The sequence below is a fragment of the Antedon mediterranea genome, chromosome 3 (assembly GCF_964355755.1).
Source record: "Antedon mediterranea chromosome 3, ecAntMedi1.1, whole genome shotgun sequence".
In the NCBI taxonomy this organism is placed as follows: domain Eukaryota; kingdom Metazoa; phylum Echinodermata; class Crinoidea; order Comatulida; family Antedonidae; genus Antedon; species Antedon mediterranea.
The window spans coordinates 12,317,013-12,337,248 of record NC_092672.1 but is presented as its reverse complement, the minus strand read 5'-3'; the positions used below and the strand labels follow the sequence as shown (position 1 = coordinate 12,337,248).

The 20,236-nt window shown below is 31.8% G+C and overlaps 1 protein-coding gene and 1 long non-coding RNA gene across 2 annotated transcripts in view; both read left to right on the top strand.

The window, feature by feature from the left end:
* Positions 1-15,041, top strand: part of LOC140044042 (uncharacterized) — a 77,286-nt gene extending 62,245 nt beyond the window's left edge. Inside the window, exons 2-15 of the mRNA XM_072088523.1 lie at positions 8,220-8,390; positions 8,568-8,714; positions 9,167-9,340; positions 9,680-9,891; positions 10,259-10,348; positions 10,466-10,660; positions 10,927-11,172; positions 11,826-12,020; positions 12,164-12,325; positions 12,438-12,740; positions 13,283-13,363; positions 13,451-13,658; positions 13,848-13,883; positions 14,034-15,041. Of these exons, the coding sequence (XP_071944624.1) occupies positions 8,220-8,390; positions 8,568-8,714; positions 9,167-9,340; positions 9,680-9,891; positions 10,259-10,348; positions 10,466-10,660; positions 10,927-11,172; positions 11,826-12,020; positions 12,164-12,325; positions 12,438-12,740; positions 13,283-13,363; positions 13,451-13,658; positions 13,848-13,883; positions 14,034-14,563 (2,750 nt within the window). The 3' untranslated portion in view covers positions 14,564-15,041. The remainder of the gene's footprint in view (positions 1-8,219; positions 8,391-8,567; positions 8,715-9,166; positions 9,341-9,679; positions 9,892-10,258; positions 10,349-10,465; positions 10,661-10,926; positions 11,173-11,825; positions 12,021-12,163; positions 12,326-12,437; positions 12,741-13,282; positions 13,364-13,450; positions 13,659-13,847; positions 13,884-14,033) is intronic.
* Positions 6,584-7,824, top strand: LOC140043841 (uncharacterized). The gene is made up of 3 exons (XR_011844423.1): positions 6,584-6,612; positions 6,856-7,012; positions 7,728-7,824. It is a non-coding gene; the product is annotated as an uncharacterized lncRNA (long non-coding RNA).
* Positions 15,042-20,236: the final 5,195 nt, after the last annotated feature.

Sequence of the window (20,236 nt, the reverse complement as noted above, 5' to 3'; positions counted from 1 at the left end):
TTAAACAAAGATTTTATTTTGAGAACAGATGCGTCCGAATGTGGAGTGGGAGCGGTTCTAATGCAGCAGTATGGTGACGTGAAGTTTCCCGTGGCGTACGCTAGCAAGAAACTGCTTCCTCGAGAAAAAGCATATTCAGTGATGGAAAAAGAATGTTTAGCCATTGTCTGGAGTGTACGAAAGTTTGAATCTTATTTATATGGACGAAACTTCACGTTGGAGACTGATCACCAGCCGCTTGTGTTTATGCAGCGAGCGAAATTGTCCAATGGGCGAATTATGAGATGGGCCCTGGCTCTACAACCGTACAAGTTCCGAATAGAGGCGATTAAAGGCAGTGAAAATGTAGGAGCTGATTATCTAAGTCGAGTGTAAATATATTTAGAGAAAATGTTGGTACATATTTCTTTTAGAGGGGAGTAAATGTCACAAGTGACATAAGTTTTGTATTTATTGTGCAAGTTATTCTTACTTTTCCTTTTGTTTTCATTATTTGAACCTTTCTTTTGTTTTAGGAAACTATTGTTTGAAGCCAGTGGAGCAGAGTGTTAGTGTGCAGAGAAGGAGTGTGTGGAGGTTGCTGATTGGAGGAGAGGTGTAAGAGTTGAGTTGGTGTGTGAGTTGCTGATTGGTTGAGAAGGATAAGGTGGTGGTATGTGTGCAATTGAGGGAAGTTTGAGAAGGAGATGAAAGTTGAGAGGAGACAGAGAAGGAGGGTTATGTTATGTTGAAGCAGAAAGGAAGTAAAGTGGTATATATGAAGTTAATAAATTGTGGGTTGGAAAGAAGTATGGTGATATAGAGCTGAAGCGGAAAGGAAATAAGGTGATCTACATGAAGTTAGTAAATTGTGAGTTGGAAATAATTATGGTGATATAGAGCTGAAGCAGAAACGAAATAAGGTGATATACATGAAGTTAATAAATTGTGAGTTGGAAATAATTATGGTGATCTAGAGCTGGAGCAGAAATGAAATAAAGTGAGATACATGAAGTTAATAAATCGAATAATAACTGTTGGAAATAGCAGAATTAATTGCTTTTAAAGAAAGCTTTTGTTGAAAGTATCGAAGACTGACTTTATTGATACTGATATTATGTTACGTGGAAAAGGAGAAAGAAATAATTGATCGGGGAGCGGATTGCAGTGCAGAAGGACCTCAAGAAACATTTTTAACTTTATATTTCATTTATTTATATGTCAGAAGATAGTTGCAGGTTGAGAAGAAGTATAATTGGGAATACAAGCAGAACGGGAGCAGAGGAGTTGTTTAGTTGCGGAATCGTTTTAACTTTTATCTTTCGAATTTGTTTTGTGTCAGCGTAGGAGAAAAGGCAAGAAGGAACGATATTGTGGACATTTATTATTGTATTATTCATCTTGTGATATTATTGTATTTGGAAGGGGGGTTTCTGGGATTTATATCTGACAATAAGAAGATTGTCGATATTTTGTCTGGAAGGATTGGGAATTTGGGAAAGTGTATAAATTGTGTGGGAATAGGGATACTGTATCATTGGTTGAGAATTGCTTGGGTTTTTTTGTTGGTTTTTTTTTAGGTGGGGTTTGGATTATAGAAGGAAGAATTGTTTGTCAAAGATTATTATTAAATTTACTTTTTACATTTATATGTGTACAGTTGTGGCTATTTACCGTTGTTTACCGGTGGTTACCAGATATTACATGTCCGAAAGAGCCGTAATTGCGGCTGTGTGACATCAGCACATCTTAATTTTTGCGGTCCAACGCGGTCATGAACATTTTTTGTCCACGTTAGTCTTTGGTCAAGGGATCGCTTTCCCCAATTTGGTGTCCTTCCTACTAATGATATTGTTCAATCACATTTCATGTGATGCTTTATTGATACAGTTAGGTCGCGTAGACAGAGATTTACTACGGTATATATTAAAATCATTAACGTTATTATTCGTAGTACAAAATTTAATTTAAATCAGCTATCGTTTTCGAGATCAAGTAAAAACAAAATAATAATAATACGTTCACTAAGAACCAACATGGTCGGCTATCCCTGTTTTGGCATTACATTTTGTAATAAAATAAATTAAACGTCCTTTAATAAATAATAATAATTATATTAATTATAGTTATGAACCATCACCATATCATTTACGATATTTAAAAATCATGTACAGCTGTCGAATTTTAGATTAAACAAGACGCTAACATCAATACTTTAAAATGTATGTTCACTGCTACCACATCTACTGTACATGTTCAAAATTAAAATCAGCTTTTAAATGTTCATTGCTAACACCTCTGCACCTGTAAGTTAAAATCAGTCAGTTGTATTACTTTCTTATTACCAGGTTTTCTTTACAGTAAATTAATGTAAATTACTCGTTTACAATGAATTAATATTATTAACGTCATTGTCCGTATTAGTTAACACTCAATAGTTAATATAAATGAGCTCAAAAGTATTTTAAACATCATTTAACTAGACGCTAAAATCAATACTTGATAATGTTCATTGCTAAATCCTTTATAATTTACATTCACTCTTAATGAATTACAAAATGAATATAGAAAAGAATAAATATGTAATATAATAATACCTGTATTCTTTAAAAAAATGTCTAAAGTTTAATATAACTTTCTTCTTTCCAGGATGGAAACACACCGCTACATAAACACGTTACGCTTGGCGATGGTATTGTAGAGATAGTGAACAGTCTCATAGCTCACGGAGCATCAATCACAGCAACAGACAATGTAATTACTCTTTTAAAATGATTTAAAAATCATTAACGTAACTATTCGCATTAGTTAACACTACAAGTTAATTTACATTTATCTACCGTTATAAACAAACCCTAGATTCGTTTAATGTGTTTTTCATTGGAAAAAATGTATAGTTATTATCAAACCAAAAATAAAATTTAAAATATATTAAAAATAGTATAGCTGTAGCATTTTAGATTGAACAAGACGCTAAATTAATACTTTTAAAATGTGTTCATTGCTAACCTCTCTGTATTATAATAATTCTAATCAGCAAGTTGTATTATTTTCTTAATACCAGGTCTTTCTATATAATTTACAGTCACTCTCAATGAATTACAAAATGAAATATAGAAAAAAAAGTAATATCATACTAGGGTGTGTAGAAAGCGACGACCTCGAATTGGACGACCCCAACGACCCGGGCGACCTCGAATTGAACGACCTCGAATTGAACGACCCATATAGCCGACGACCCCTATAGCCTAGGCCTAAGTGTGGTATAACATCCCGAAGCCGAACATAGCCAAAGATCAAAACTATACCTTATTATATAAAACTCGCAAGCACGCAATTGATTGAAAAAATACAGAAATATTGCCATTTGATACTGATTCTGTCGACACGAACAAACGAAAAGATATGGAACGCCAAGAGTGCATCATTAAAACTGCATTCGACATATTAAAAATAAATTAAAAAGAAATAAATATTATACAATACATGGTTAAACCATGGACGTATAATTACATCTCGTCTTCTTATAACGAACACTATAGGCCTACCAAGCAGCGTAACATGTGCATGGGGGGATATGACCGGTTGGGCCGCCGACAAGTTGATCCGCCGGTAATTTCTATGAAACGGCCAGTGCGTCTTTTACGACATTTCGCCTAGTGATAGAGTGGTGTCCTAGTAGGCCCTACATAAGTTCATGGTCTTTAGGTTTGTTGTGTCATGAAAATAAATAATAATTACATACTACAATTTTGTTGGTTTGAAACAGCTAAGGAAAGTAGTCATATTTAATAATTTAATTGTTTTTAATCTTTCAAGGTAAAAATGCAGTGCACTCCATAATATTTTTCTCGCGTGTATGCTTACCACGTAAAATCACGTTGTCTCTCAGGACTAATAGAGTATTGATATTCTTCGAATGAGGTTAAATAATTATTATTTTTTATTTACTATCTTTTAATATCATATTTTATTGAATTTTACAATGTTAATACACAAAATATTTTCCAAAAAAACGGTGATTTTATGCAATTATTTTACTTCAACTGCCGCCTGAGGGGGCAACATGTTTACGTCATTTTTGGCTAAAAACGATCATTTTCGGTCATGTTTTAGGCCTTATATTTTGGAATCTACAAGTCAGATATTCATAATTATTTCTCTTTAATTATAATATTTAATAATAATTATACTAAAAACCGTGATATATAAACTTTGGAATATACATCGTTATATCTAATAATTAATATAAATAGAACTTCTATTAAATAGAAACGAGCACCGGCGAAAGTAAGAATTTGGCGTTTCATAGAAAATAACGTTTTTCTGGCGGCGCCTCAACTTGTCGGCGGCTCAACTTGGCCTAATCCTGCATGGGGGAGGGCCATAAGAAAGCTTTACATTTCACACATGCATTGTATACGGTCAAACCATGGAGGTATAAAAATATTTTTACCAAACCATGGAGCTGGTCAAACCATGGAGGTAAAATATACCTCCATGGTCAAACCTTACCTGCCGCTGAAAAAGGGGCCTGGTTTGCCATGTTTATGATATTTCGTGTGCTAATCGAGTCGAATGCAGTTTTAATGATGCACTCTTGGCGTTCCATATCTGTTCGTTTGTTCGTGTCGACACATTCAGTATCAAATGGCGATATTTCTGTATTTTTTCAATCAATTGCTTGCTTGCGAGTATTATATAAGGTATGGTTTAAAGATCTTTGGTTATGTTCGGCTTCGGGATGTTATACCATACTTAGGCCTAGGCTAGGCTAGGCTATTATAGGGGTCGTCGGTTTCGTGTTATGGGTCGTCCAATTCTAGGTCGTCCAATTCGAGGTCGCCTGGGTCGTTGGGGTCGTCCAATTCGAGGTCGTCGCTTTTTACACACCCTATAATACTACCTGTATTCTTGAAAAAAATGGCTCAAGTTTATTCTAACTTTCTTCTTTCCAGGATGGAAACACACCGCTACATGAACACGTTAAGGGTGGCTATGGTAATGTAGAGATAGTGAACAGTCTCATAGCTCACGGAGCATCCATCAAAGCAACAGACAATGTAAGTTAGTCTTTTAAAATGATTTAAAAATCATTAATGTAATTATTCGTATTAGTTAACATTACAAGTGAATTTAAATTATCTCCTGTTATAAGCAAACCCTAGATTCGTTTATTGTGTTTTTCATTCGAATCAATGTATAGTTATTATCAAAGCAAAAATACAATTTAAAATATATTAAAATCATGTAGCTGTAGCGTTTTAGATCGAACAAGACGCTAAATTAATACTTTTAAAATGTGTTCATTGCTAACCCTTCTGTATTATAATAATTTAAATCAGCAAGTTGTATTATTTTCTTAATACCAGGTCTTTCTATATAATTTACAGTCACTCTCAATGAATTACAAAATGAAATATAGAAAAAAAAAGTAATATAATACTACCTGTATTCTTGAAAAAAATGGCTCAAGTTTATTCTAACTTTCTTCTTTCCAGTATGGATACACACCGCTACATCAACACGTTATGGTTGGCTATGGTAATGTAGAGATAGTGAACAGTCTAATAGCCCACGGAGCATCACTTAAAGCAAGAAATAAGGTACCGTCAATTAATTCAGCAACATTGCATTTTCAGTTTTAAATTGTGCTTATTAAGCAAACCATTACGCCTATATCCATGGTATACTCTTATTTTGATTAGGAGTATGTTAGTAACTTAAAATATTACAAATCTTTTGTTAACTAATACACAGTAATCATCATCTTGATGGAGCAAAAGAATATCAGAAAGGGCGCCAATTGTTTAAAGACATTATGTTAGCATCTAAATATTAATGCTACTATATTTTTTTTTATGTATATCTTCCAAAACCACTGAACGGTACGTGCTTACATTTGGCACACTGATGTTTATTGATGGGCCGCACACGATAGGCTATTTCACTTTCCTGATTTTTTTTAAGGATAAACACAAAAAAGGCAAACAATGGCAGTAATTTGATGTCTAAAGAAAACATACACCCAAAAAGTAATAGTTTGTGTCCGAGCGCATCGCCAAATTGGACTACTTTTTGTGTTGATTTATTCCAATACTTCATTAAAATGTTTTAGATCATCGTGTCTATTTATTCGTTTCTGTAAACGACAATGTATTATAGTCCCGCGGTACGTACATTTGAAATCGCCAGTTTTGTTACGCTGAAATTACTGTGTATTCGAGAACAATCTGTGGGCACGACCTAGATGATACCATCTAGCGTAAAACATCTAGTGTAAAACAATTTGTGAAAAACATCTCTATTCGGGGCAAATCGTAAATTCGCTTTAATCGTCAATAAATAATTATCTAACTCAATTTAATTAGTAAACAGAGTTACATAAGGTGGTTAAAATCAGTACCGAAAGTACGAACCAACTATATATACCATCAAATAAAAATTCTAGAAGTAAGGGGCGATTTACCGATTTTTTTCCTTACGTAAATTTATATATAGATTAGTAAAGCAACAGTGGATAATACTTTAATACATTTTTTGTATAGCAAGGACAAACACCAGCATCTGCTTTGAAGGATAATAGTGATATCTCCAAAGAACAGAAAAATACGATATTGAAGTTACTTGACAGTAAGTTTGTATTAATTAATACACTTTGATTGAGTTTTGCATCATGAATATTAAAGTGCAGTGTATTACTAATGACACACAATGAACATTGTACTGAACCTTTGAACTGTATGAATGTGAAGAAGATGAGCTCTCATAATGACAGTTTTAAAACTCTGGCTTTGAAATGATTCTTAAATGTAAAATATTTGTATTTGTACATTTGTTTTTGTATATTTTACATTTATTTTAATCGCAATTTAGTTCCAGTTGAAATATTAGCTAGAGGTAAGAGCGCAATTAGATCATTTCAAAATGAACTTGAAAATGGTGAGATTGCAGTTGTAAATTCAAGATGTATGTTTCTCGGGAAAGAAGGTGCTGGAAAAACTAGCTGTGTAAAGGCCATGCTTGGACAAAGGTAACACAAAAACAAAGTTATTTTATAAGATGCACCAATAAAAAAATACATGATCTTCATCAATATAAAGTATTTATAATACAATTTGAATGGTGTTTTTACCATTACAGTAGATTAAGTGCTCATTTATTTTTAATCCTGTATTCATGTTCTCTATAATAGTCATGGCATAACATTCCTTATCAAAAAATATATTAAAATCAATCTTTTGTTTTTTGAACCATTTAAAAAACTTTATCTTTTTTCATAAGTATCTCTAATGCAATTGACAACATTTAACGAGTTGTTTGGATTTCTTGTTTATAATAAGTTTGGTGCTGAGTATTTTGATATGTAATTATTCAATAAAATACAAAAATTGGTATTAGTGAGGTTCTTATTTTAAATAGTTGATACCTGAAGTTTCGTCTTTGAGTAACGGGTTTTCATTCCTTTTCGAATAATAATAATGATGATGATTATAATGGCAATTATGATGATAATGACGATGATGGTGACATTGACGGTGATGGTGACGACGATGTTTATGCAAATTCTGCTGCTGAAAGTTTCAGTTTGTTTTAAATATCCCCAAGAGGTGTGAAGCATATGCTTATTTACTTGTGATCTTCACTTCGTTTTTATTTTAAATATATTAATATTTTAAGATGAACTATTGGATACATTCTCCTTTCATTAAATCCGACCTTTTAGAGTTCATTATTCATTATTATAGATTTAAATCCAACGAACCATCTACTGATGGTATTGCTATCACAACGACATTGTTTCAAGCAATTGGAAAAGAGTGTGACAAGTGGAAGAAGGAAGATATCGACGGTAAGTTTGAAAAAAAGAATTCAACCATACCAAATAACACATTAACTGTTCGTTCAAAGTGAGCTGTCCCCACAAAAGAGAGAAACTCTCTCTTTCTTCTTCCTTCAACAAACGCATAATTGCCTGCTTTGGCCAATTTGTGTATAGAGATTAATTTGTATCATAATAAAGGTAAAAACGTACCGGTAAGGTACACTGGAAATAATATTTTTATCAAATACTTAAAAATGCATTTTGGTCTATAATTACATAAATTACCTACATATTTATTGTATTTTACAGGTGATGATGATGATATGATGATGTATCTCATTTCTCTAATTTTAGTATTTTAATTTATCTCTATTATGTTTATCGTACAATCTTATTTCACCTTTTTTTTTTACAGTTATGGAGCTCCACAAGAAAATACGGGAAGATGCACTTGCAGAAAAACTTGCAACACAGTTAATAAAGGAAGAAATGGATGATGGTGAAGGAAGTTCAGATATGTCAACATCTAAATCTGATTCCCAACTGGAATCATCAGCAATCTCTTCTTTGGATCCAGTAAAAACAGGTATGATGAATATCTACTATAATATCTATTACAAGGGTATTTTTATTATTCTAAACAAACTGTATTGGTGATCATAATCAAGTTAAGATGCACTCATACAGTATTGAAACATACATAAAAGTGAAATGTTATACAGTCTATTATATTGTATCAAAAATATATTATAATGAATTGCAGGATCATCCCCGAAAACGCCTGAACACATCACAGCAAATATGGAAAAACAAACGTCAACTGAAACCAAATTCAATTTACAAGGTGCAGCACCTTCCATATCTGATTTGGAATGTTCTATATCTTCTGACTCTGTGTCTTCAGTGGAAGGTTTGATTATTTTTAAAAATATTTTTGACGATCATTTTGTATAAATAAAGTGTGGTCGTTTCGCATACAATCACTTTACTAATAGGCCTAACAAGTCCTCGCACGAATTAATAAACAACAAATTAATTGCATGACAAGATCTAAAATAGTAATTTCTTTTCTTAAAAAAAGTAAATAAACCAACTTAATGTAAATAATAAATTAATGTAGTGTATTATACATGCTGATACTGAAAGAAACACAAAATTATCACACTATAACTTCATAGGAGTGTTGTTTATATTATTGTTTTATTATTATTAATATAAAGTAGTACTTGTTAAACTGTGGAGTTTATACAGGCATATAAGTGATATTTCACTGCTCTAGTATATAATAATATAACCATTTTATTCGTTATGAGTGCAACACGACACAAATAATCATTTTTAGTTATACATTTTCGCCGACAGAAAACTCCAGATTCAAGCAAACCCAGAGAATATTTGAAGAGGCTGTAGTGGAAGAAATTACATCAAAGATGAAAGAAAGAACATCTTTCAACGAACTTTCTTTAGGCGAGGCTTCTACATCTGATTCCAGAGAGTCTGATTACACGTCATTGGCAGTGGAATCGGCAAGAAAGGGTTGGACTCATTATTTGGTTTTCTTTATATTTGATAAAATAATATGTATGGCATTGTACCATTAGTATGAAACATTCTGGAAAATTTTGTTCTCAAAAAGTTAGTCCAACCAGGGAAGAGTGAGATTTCTTTTCTTGTTGCAAACAAATAAATGTGTTTATTCACTGCTCGTTCAATTCTTTAATCATCCTGACTGATGTATTTATTTATTGTATACACTTTTTTATCCAAATTAACATTCATTATGTCTACTCACAACATATCAGACCAGTCCATCTATCCATATCCATATCTAATGTACACACACCCCATTGATTTGTAGTCATTATTTGAATTTAGAGAGTCAACTAAAAGAAAATCTGACAATTCCCGACTCCATTCAAAGAAAAGTTGTTGCTAAAATAAAAAAGCGAAGACAGAAAGATAGTTGGGCCATAAAAATGATTAGGAAATTTGTAAAAAGAAGAAGTGATGATTCAGAAAGTATTCCAAGTGACGTAACTACTATATGGGACTACGCAGGTCAACTGGACTACTACATAACGCATAGGGTATGTTCCTATTTTGTTATTTGCTATTACTTAAAAATGTCTTAAAAATTAAAAAGTAAATTTATTGGTGCATGTTTAAAAAAAGGGCATTGATTTGCTTGTTTACGTATCTATTCTATTATACAGACCTTTAAATTATATTTTACAATTTTATTTGATTTTTGTATTTTTTCTTTTGTTCATAGTTTTTGTTTTATATGTTAAATGATTATTAAAAAATAAAGAGATTTGCTCATAGTGACAGTACGACATTGTGTTGGGGTATAACATTTTCTCTAAAGTATTATTGCATGTATCAATTAACACATCCCTAATAAATGACTTGGAGTATAAAAAAAGTTATTATTATCAATTGTATTTTGTTTAGTTTTTCCTCACAAATAGAGTATCCTACTGTGTAGCGTTTAATGCGTGTGATAACTTGGATGAACCAGCTAATCCGCGAGATTCAATTACAGTAAGTGCCTACAGTACCGACTTATTTGCTCGAATACACTTTATTAAATATGCATATCTTTGTTATTGAAAATATGTTAGCTTACTTTGTAAGATTGAATTTTATTTGTGATTTTAGAGTACACTAGGAATGACCAATTCGGAAATGAATATGTTCTGGATAAGGTCCATTTATGAACATACTGTGGCACAACATGGTCCAGGAAGTCCCATTAATATTGATGGCAAGATCATCGAGTCACCTCCTATCTGTTTGGTTGCTACACATATGGACACATTTCGTAAAAAGTCAAAAACAAAAAATTGGATCAAGGTAACAGACGTACATTAACATTAAATAAGCTTACAATTTTGCAACGGTATGTGGTATACACGGACGGGATTAAGGCTGAATTAGTTAAAACCGATACAGTGATGAAATATAAATAGCGTAGCCTACGATCCTCAAATTAAATCGAGTATTAAGTTTAATTATCGGTTAGACTTATTCAAATCAGAATATGAAATAACAGTTAGTAAGAATAATTACATTCTTGTTGTTGTTATAGCATGTAATTATGAAAACACTTGTTATTAAAGGAAGTGGAGGATAAGTTTCGTAAAATGTTTGAAAAAATGGAAGGAATGCCATATGCCGATCATGTAGATCGTGAAATGTACATTGTTGATAACACTGTAAAATCGCATGAAGGTATAAAACAACTAAGGAGAAACGTTGGTCGTTACATGAAGGCCATGGTGAGAAGTGTTCCATTAAAATGGGTGGATTTGCAAGAACAGTTGCAAGAAATTGGAAAAACAACACTGTGTATTACTTTTACTGAGGTAAGATTTTGGTTTTTAATGTATAACCGTTTATTTTATGTTGTCACAACTGTAAACACAGATTTATAAAACACATATAGAGTATGAACGCTGGTACTAAAATAATTTATTATCTTATTAAAAATAGTGTACTATACGGTAACAATTATAATGTATAACGTAATAATTTGAAGGACACATTTCTGTCTACAATGTAATGTTGACAAGTTCTTTGTTCAGCCAGCGATGTGAATTAATATTACAATAGTAAATATAGATTTCTTGTCATTTTTTAGTATTTGGAAGTCTTCATCATTATTGTACTATTTTTCTTATTTTAGTTGTTCCTGCAAAAGATGAGCAACTAAAATTATTAATGAAATCAAACATTGAATTGTTTATTTCGTAATGTTAATAAAAAGCTAGTTATCATCTTAAAAAAACTGAACAAAGATAATGTAAATTAAATATGAAAAATGCAAGCAAACAGTTACATTTAACTAGAAATAGGCCTTCTCGACAATGCGATTTCTAAAATGTCAAGTCAAAAGGAAGAATGTTAGATAAAAATATGTTTTATTCAACAATAAGCTGTTTACAATTATTTTAAAGGAAAATAACAATATTTAATCATCAAATTCAGTACAGTCTATTTTGTTATTAATTTGCATTAGACATCTAAAATCGGCACTGAATGTGGAATTTCAAAAGATGGGCTATTCACTGCCATAGGGTACCTGAATGACATTGGAGTTATCATGTATTCAAGTACTAACAAGAAATTAAGAAACACAGTGATAACAAATCTTTACATGATGATTGAAATGGTGACAAAAGTGATCACAGTAGTTAAACCAACTATTGAAGTGGTAAGTAGATAAGGTTAGCAAAATAATTGTCACAAAACAATGTTGATATAAAACGAATTACTTGTTTTGATGAAAATGTATTGCACTTTTATAGTGTACTGTATGTATAAGTTTTTATTATTTTCTCTATTATTTGGTAACAGAAAGAACTAAGAATGCTATGGAATAAGCTTAACAAGGAAGGAATACTTGAGGAAAAACTGCTACGTCATTTATGGAAACATGAATTACAGGAAGATTCAAAGCGTTTTGAAATCTTTACTGAAGTGATGAAAACATTTGGTTTGCTCTATGAGAAATTACAAGTAGGTTAAGCATCTTGGCTTTTAATTAAATCAGAGATTATTATAGTAGGCCTATTCCAAATCGATGTTACTTTTTTATAACACTATATAATTCAACTGTTGTTTGCATCAGCACCGAAGCGAAGACAACCGGTTGTTCCTTGTTCCATCTCGAATGAAAAACACGCAAGAGAGCCTGAAAGTTGAAAAAGACGAGAAACATACGGTGTCGATGTATCTTACACCTACTGACTTTCTGCCTAATGCTGTCTACAATACATTAGTTGTTGCATTTCTGAACCTGGTGGAGCTCAACGGTAGACTACGCGATCCAGTTGTATTTCAAAATCGTAGTGATTTTGACTTTGGAGATCATGAGGTTCGTTTAGGTGCCGTGAAAATCGAGCATCAAAATGAAAACAGGCATGCGTTGAAGGTATGAATATTCATTTAACTCATAATTTACCATCAGTTTGAATATGTAATATGTCTGTTAAGTTAGCTAGCATAGCATTAGTAATTTATTAAACAAATGTAAAATTATCATTTATTTCGGATTATGTTATGCAGTTTAGTCTCTTTTAGGAACGTTCATCCAGTTATAGAAGCAATAAGAACCAAATACATCTGTTGGTGACTACAGAGAATGAGATTTAAGAGCTGGGATTACAAAAATTAGAACATGTTTTTTTTCCAATAATATGTATTCGTTTGAGATTCTTAGAAATATTATCCTAGAAATAAGACAAAATAAAGAGATAATGAGTAATCTTAGAAAAATAGAGTTTAAATTATTATATAGAGGCGATTTTTTTAAAAGCCTTAATATTTTTGTGTCGAGCTTGTGGTAATTTGCTGAATGATTCTAAAAGTCAAATGATATTCACCCGAGAAATGAAATGCAACAGTAGACGTAAGCAGTCTGAGTGAGATGTAGAATGTAAGTATTGTAATAAATAAATACATCTTTTTTAACAGCTTGAAATATCCCATCGAATTGAAGTTGACGAAAATGACATAGAAGTAATATATGAACCAAACCCGAGCTTGTGCATTGAGGTAAAGATTCTAAGATTTTAATTTAATAGCTTACCTGAATGCAATTATGTGAAACCTTTAATTCAAATTTATTATTATTTGTTGTAGATATTAAAGTATTTGAAGCTTCAACTAAAGACTGTGCTGAAAACTAATGAAGGAATTGGTTATAACCTACGTGTGCTGTGTATCGCCTGTTTTCCAGAGCACATTCATTTACACGATCTGGAAGAGTGTTTGAAAGAAGGTAACAAAATTGTTCCATGTGGCAAGAGGTCCATGAAAACAGATTACTTGAAGTGCTTTTTTTTGGAAGGTTAGTTTACACACTCATGTATGTATTTCGTATTAAATATAATAAATAATAAAAATAAAATAATCATATAAATTATTAAAAATAAATATATAAATTGTATACATAGAGTATCTTATAATGATAATGTTTGCAAAACGTTTGAAGATATTAAATAAAACATTATTGTTGCAATTATCATTTCATTTCCAGGCAGAAGTAATGTAAAGCCAGCACCAATTCACACAGGTAAATTTTACACCAACCATGCACGATAGGAAAGTGAATTGAATGTGTTTTGTCTATGGTATTCAACAGTTATTTACTGTAAACAAAAGGATAAGTGTAACCATTTGCAATATTGATCTTAATATTCTTGTTATTGGTTTCTTTCTACAGGATCGTCCGAGGAGTTTGAACAAATGGTTGTAAACGTATCGACCTGGTATGATGAACATGGCTCCCTTGATAAACTGAAGGTGTTATGCAAAGGTATAATAACACCCTACAGTGATCTACAGAATGCAGACTATATGGAGTTCTTCAATTTATTGAAACGCTCTGGCCATCTTTCCACTACCAACGTTAAAGTTCTTATCGATGTAATTAATGTCACTGGTACCAATGGTGTTCTTGAGGTCAACACACTGTTAAAAGAGACAAGTGACAAAACCAACCAGCATGTCACATCCTTCTCGACATATCGACAACAATTAATTCAGTTCGGTGACGCACTTTCGGAAGAAAATACAAGAGATCTCATCCGTTTGAAAAGTGTTCTAAAAAAACGAAGTGACAACCAATGGACAGTGATATTAGATCTTGAACAAAGGGGGATTCTAAGGGAGGATAACTTGCACTCATTTATTGCATTTTTAAAGGAGAATAACATGACTGTTCCTGCTGAAAAGTTTGAATATCATCCTTAGCATTGATGCCGAGTATACTGTATTACCAAACTCAATGACGGTAAATCAATCGAGTGTTTGGGTTCCAATCTTTTTAAAGATTTTACAAAATGTAAACAATATAAAGCTCTGTCAGCACTATCACAGTATTTTGATCAAAAAAGGTGATATATAGTATAGATATTGTAGTTATATCAAATCAACACGTCCATATAATGTTGACGAATAAAGTTTAATAAACTTTGAATCTTTGAAGCCAGTAAATGTTATATTAATTGATTTAAATTTCCGCCAAATACAACAACAAAAAATTTAAAAAAGGCAAGGAAATATTATTCGATAACTTTCGACTAACATTTCGGGGCTGATTGTAAAGCAAACTAGAGGGTACTCCGAGAGTGTATACCGCGCCTAGAGTATTATTTTTTTACATAAAAATATCCAACCAAAAGAAAAAGTTTTTCTCTATAATTGCACTACATAGTTAATAGCAGTTTTGTCCTTCCATTTGAAAGTACCCTTAGATCATTGATAATTTTGTTGTAAGTTTGGCGATATTCAGATGAATATTGTTGTTTTTAGGTGGAAGTTATTAAGAAACACTATTTCCTTTAATATTGAACTTTGTATTCATTCAATTGTGGCCAAGTTTGATGAGATACAGGCATACGGGTAGTATCGGTATCGTATTTACAATTCGTATACTGATGTCAGCGGAAAAGCAATTTTTAAGAATGCGTATAGGCCTAACTAATAATGTATATAAAAAATGTTTTAATTAAATGAGGTCTGATACCATTTCACTTCCTTCTTCATTAAAAGAGGTCTGATACTTTTTTTCATTTTCTTAGTTAGTTAAAAGAAATATGATACCATTTCATTTTCTTAGTTAAAAGAAGTCTGATTTTCTTATTTTTCTTATTATTATTTTCTTAAAACACTTCACTTTATATTTCTGAAAAAAATAATTCTTATCACTTGCTTGCAATGTTTTTGGATGCGTTTTTCTATGTGTTGTTTAAAATACGCGTTTTTGTTTTACTCATGCTAACTGTAAACTTGTTACAGCAATGTTATTTTTGTAGAATAGGCTTACGGTATCGGTACGGTAAATTAATCATAATCCTATCATTATTTACTATAAATTATAATTAATATCATGTTTGCATAGTGTAATGTTATACAACTAGATATATTGTAGTAAAATAGTTTAATATCTAGTATAGTTGTTAATTTTCTGTGAAGCACGAACATTAACAAGCAACTGAGGCTAGCTTATTTATAAATTATTTCTTTTTTTTAAATGAAGATTTAGACAACAGTGAATCACTTTCTTATTGTGTGAAATATTGTTTTTAATGACAAAACTTACATTTATACAGTACTGTTCTAAAATTATGTTATATAAATTCAATGTTGTCAAAAATGTGCATAATGTTAGATTTGAAAATAAATATGCCGCATAAAGTGTGATGTCAATATTTATTTGATAACTTAAAAAGCGTCAATACTTATGCAAATAATAGCGGTCACAACAATTGATTCAAACATGGAATGAGTAACAATATAACTGGTTTTGCTTATTTAGCAATGAACTGATTGAACTTATAACAGGTTCGGTTTCACACCTATTGATTGTTTATTAATACGGATTGAGATAAAATGTTTTCTTCTATTTATCATTATAATCAATTAGTTGTATTATTTATTAAATTGTACATATTATTATATTACATAACTTAATAGTAAAATATGTCGGTTACCTATTATTTCTGAAATCCTATATAGAATGGAACTTATGGTAATAAATACAATGTAAGAATGTATGTATATGTATGATACTGTATTATTTACTTTCACTTTGTTTGCTTAACCTCTTTGTCGACGCTATCACCAGCTTATTGAATATGATGCAATAATATCTGTTTAAAGAATATCAAACGGTTTACAAAATTCGACAAAAAGACGCTATGCGACAAAAAAATACATATTGAATGAAGTACATAATGGTATATCAAATTTATATAGAGTCCTCTTGCGGGCTGGATCGTTCATAAGATATTTGAACGTAGAGGGATAAGTAAGTCACGCCTACTTATTATAACAACTCTAATTAGTCGTAGTGCGCCATCTTGTGCTTGAAATGAAAAACGAAGATGATGGGAAGGTTTAACAATGGCGACTGAAATTAATTACAGCTCAGCCTTACTGACAGTACGTACATTAATGAATCAATGGTACAAGATGTATGAGTAATTAATTACAGCCCAGCCTTACTGACAGCAGTACGTACATTAATGAATCAATGGTACAAGATGTATGAGTAATTAATTACAGCTCGGCCTTACTGACAGCAGTACGTACATTAATGAATCAATGGTACAAGATGTATGAGTAATTAATTACAGCTCAGCCTTACTGACAGCAGTACGTACATTAATGAATCAATAGTACAAGATGTATGAGTAATTAATTACAGCTCAGCCTTACTGACAGTAGTACGTACATTAATGAATCAATGGTACAAGATGTATGAGTAATTAATTACAGCTCAGCCTTACTGACAGCAGTACGTACATTAATGAAACAATAGTACAAGATGTATGAGTAATTATATACAGCTCAGCCTTACTGACAGCAGTACGTACATTAATGAATCAATAGTACAAGATGTATGAGTAATTAATTACAGCTCAGCCTTACTGACAGCAGTACGTACATTAATGAATCAATGGTACAACATGTATGAGTAATTAATTACAGCTCAGCCTTACTGACAGCAGTACGTACATTAATGAATCAATGGTACAATTTGTATGAGTAATTAATTACAGCTCAGCCTTACTGACAGTAGTGCGTACATTAATGAATCAATGGTACAACATGTATGAGTAATTAATTACAGCTCAGCCTTACTGACAGCAGTACGTACATTAATGAATCAATGGTACAAGATGTACGAGTAATTAATTACAACTCAGCCTTACTGACAGCAGTACGTACATTAATAAATCAATAGTACAAGATGTATGAGTAATTAATTACAACTCAGCCTTACTGACAGCAGTACGTACATTAATGAATCAATGGTACAAGATGTATGAGTAATTAATTACAGCTCAGCCTTACTTACAGCAGTACGTACATTAATGAATCAATGGTACAAGATGTATGAGTAATTAATTACAGCTCAGCCTTACTGACAGCAGTACGTACATTAATGAATCAATGGTACAAGATGTATGAGTAATTAATTACAGCTCAGCCTTACTGACAGCAGTACGTACATTAATGAATCAATAGTACAAGATGTATGAGTAATTAATTACAGCTCAGCCTTACTGACAGCAGTACGTACATTAATGAATCAATGGTACAAGATGTATGAGTAATTAATTACAGCTCAGCCTTACTGACAGCAGTACGTACATTAATGAATCAATGGTACAAGATGTATGAGTAATTAATTACAGCTCAGCCTTACTGACAGCAGTACGTACATTAATGAATCAATGGTACAACATGTATGATTAATTAATTACAGCTCAGCCTTACTGACAGCAGTACGTACATTAATGAATCAATAGTACAAGATGTATGAGTAATTAATTACAGCTCAGCCTTACTGACAGCAGTACGTACATTAATGAATCAATGGTACAAGATGTATGAGTAATTAATTACAGCTCAGCCTTACTGACAGTAGTACGTACATTAATGAATCAATAGTACAAGATGTATGAGTAATTAATTACAGCTCAGCCTTACTGACAGCAGTACGTACATTAATGAATCAATGGTACAAGATGTATGAGTAATTAATTACAGCTCAGCCTTACTGACAGCAGTACGTACATTAATGAATCAATGGTACAAGATGTATGAGTAATTAATTACAGCTCAGCCTTACTGACAGCAGTACGTACATTAATGAATCAATGGTACAAGATGTATGAGTAATTAATTACATCTCAGCCTTACTGACAGTAGTACGTATATTAATGAATCAATGGTACAAGATGTATGAGTAATTAATTACAGCTCAGCCTTACTGACAGTAGTACGTACATTAATGAATCAATGGTACATGATGTATGAGTAATTAAATACAGCTCAGCCTTACTGACAACAGCAGTACGTACATTAATTAATCAATGGTACAAGATGTATGAGTAATTAATTACAGCTCAGCCTTACTGACAGTAGTACGTACATTAATGAATCAATGGTACAACATGTATGAGTAATTAATTACAGCTCAGCCTTACTGACAGTAGTACGTACATTAATGAATCAATGGTACATGTTGTATGAGTAATTAATTACAGCTCAGCCTTACTGACAGCAGTACGTAAATTAATGAATCAATGGTACAAGATGTATGAGTAATTAATTACAGCTCAGCCTTACTGACAGTAGTACGTACATTAATGAATCAATGGTACAACATGTATGAGTAATTAATTACAGCTCAGCCTTACTGACAGCAGTACGTACATTAATGAATCAATGGTACAAGATGTATGAGTAATTAATTACATCTCAGCCTTACTGACAGTAGTACGTACATTAATGAATCAATGGTACAACATGTATGAGTAATTAATTACATCTCAGCCTTACTGACAGCAGTACGTACATTAATGAATCAATGGTACAACATGTATGAGTAATTAATTACAGCTCAGCCTTACTGACAGCAGTACGTACATTAATGAATCAATGGTACAACATGTATGAGTAATTAATTACAGCTCAGCCTAACTGACAGCAGTACGTACATTAATGAATCAATGGTACAACATGTATGAGTAATTAATTACAGCTCAGCCTTACTGACAGTAGTACGTACATTAATGAATCAATGGTACAAGATGTATGAGTAATTAATTACAGCTCAGCCTTACTGACAGCAGTACGTACATTAATGAATCAATGGTACAAGATGTACGAGTAATTAATTACAGCTCGGCCTTACTGACAGCAGTACGTACATTAATGAATCAATGGTACAAGATGTACGAGTAATTAATTACAGCTCAGCCTTACTGACAGCAGTACGTACATTAATGAATCAATGGTACAACATGTATGAGTAATTGAATCTTCTTTGAAATGTCATTCAAAATTGTTAACAGACCGTAATTTTGAAAAGAAGAATGCACATGTTGATATCGAGCTCTCTTTGTCCTCATTCTTGTCACCTTGGTGTATTATTTAACATTTTAAAAACAAACATAACATTATTTTTACGTTTAGGTGTATCTTTTTATATTATTTTAAGTTTAATGTTTGTTTTAAAATACATCTTCTATAAACAATAGGTGATACACACACAATTATTTTTACTAAGTGTACAGCACCAATTATACACAATGTTTTTGTTATACATATTTACCTGTGAATTTGTTAATAATGTTTTTATTTGTTTTATTTGTTTAATAACAAAAACATAATTATGTCCATTATTGCCAGTAATATTGCAGCGAAATGCCATGTGTTATATATTATGAATTCGTAATACTTATTATAATACGAATTCATAATTAACATCACAATTGTTAATCTCTGTATTAATATTCTACGTCACCATCATATTTATCGGACATATGCTTTCTTAACAAATGCTATGTTACAAAAAATAAACTAAGAAAACCTGGTCGATGATAGGCATAATAATGTTAATGTTAACAA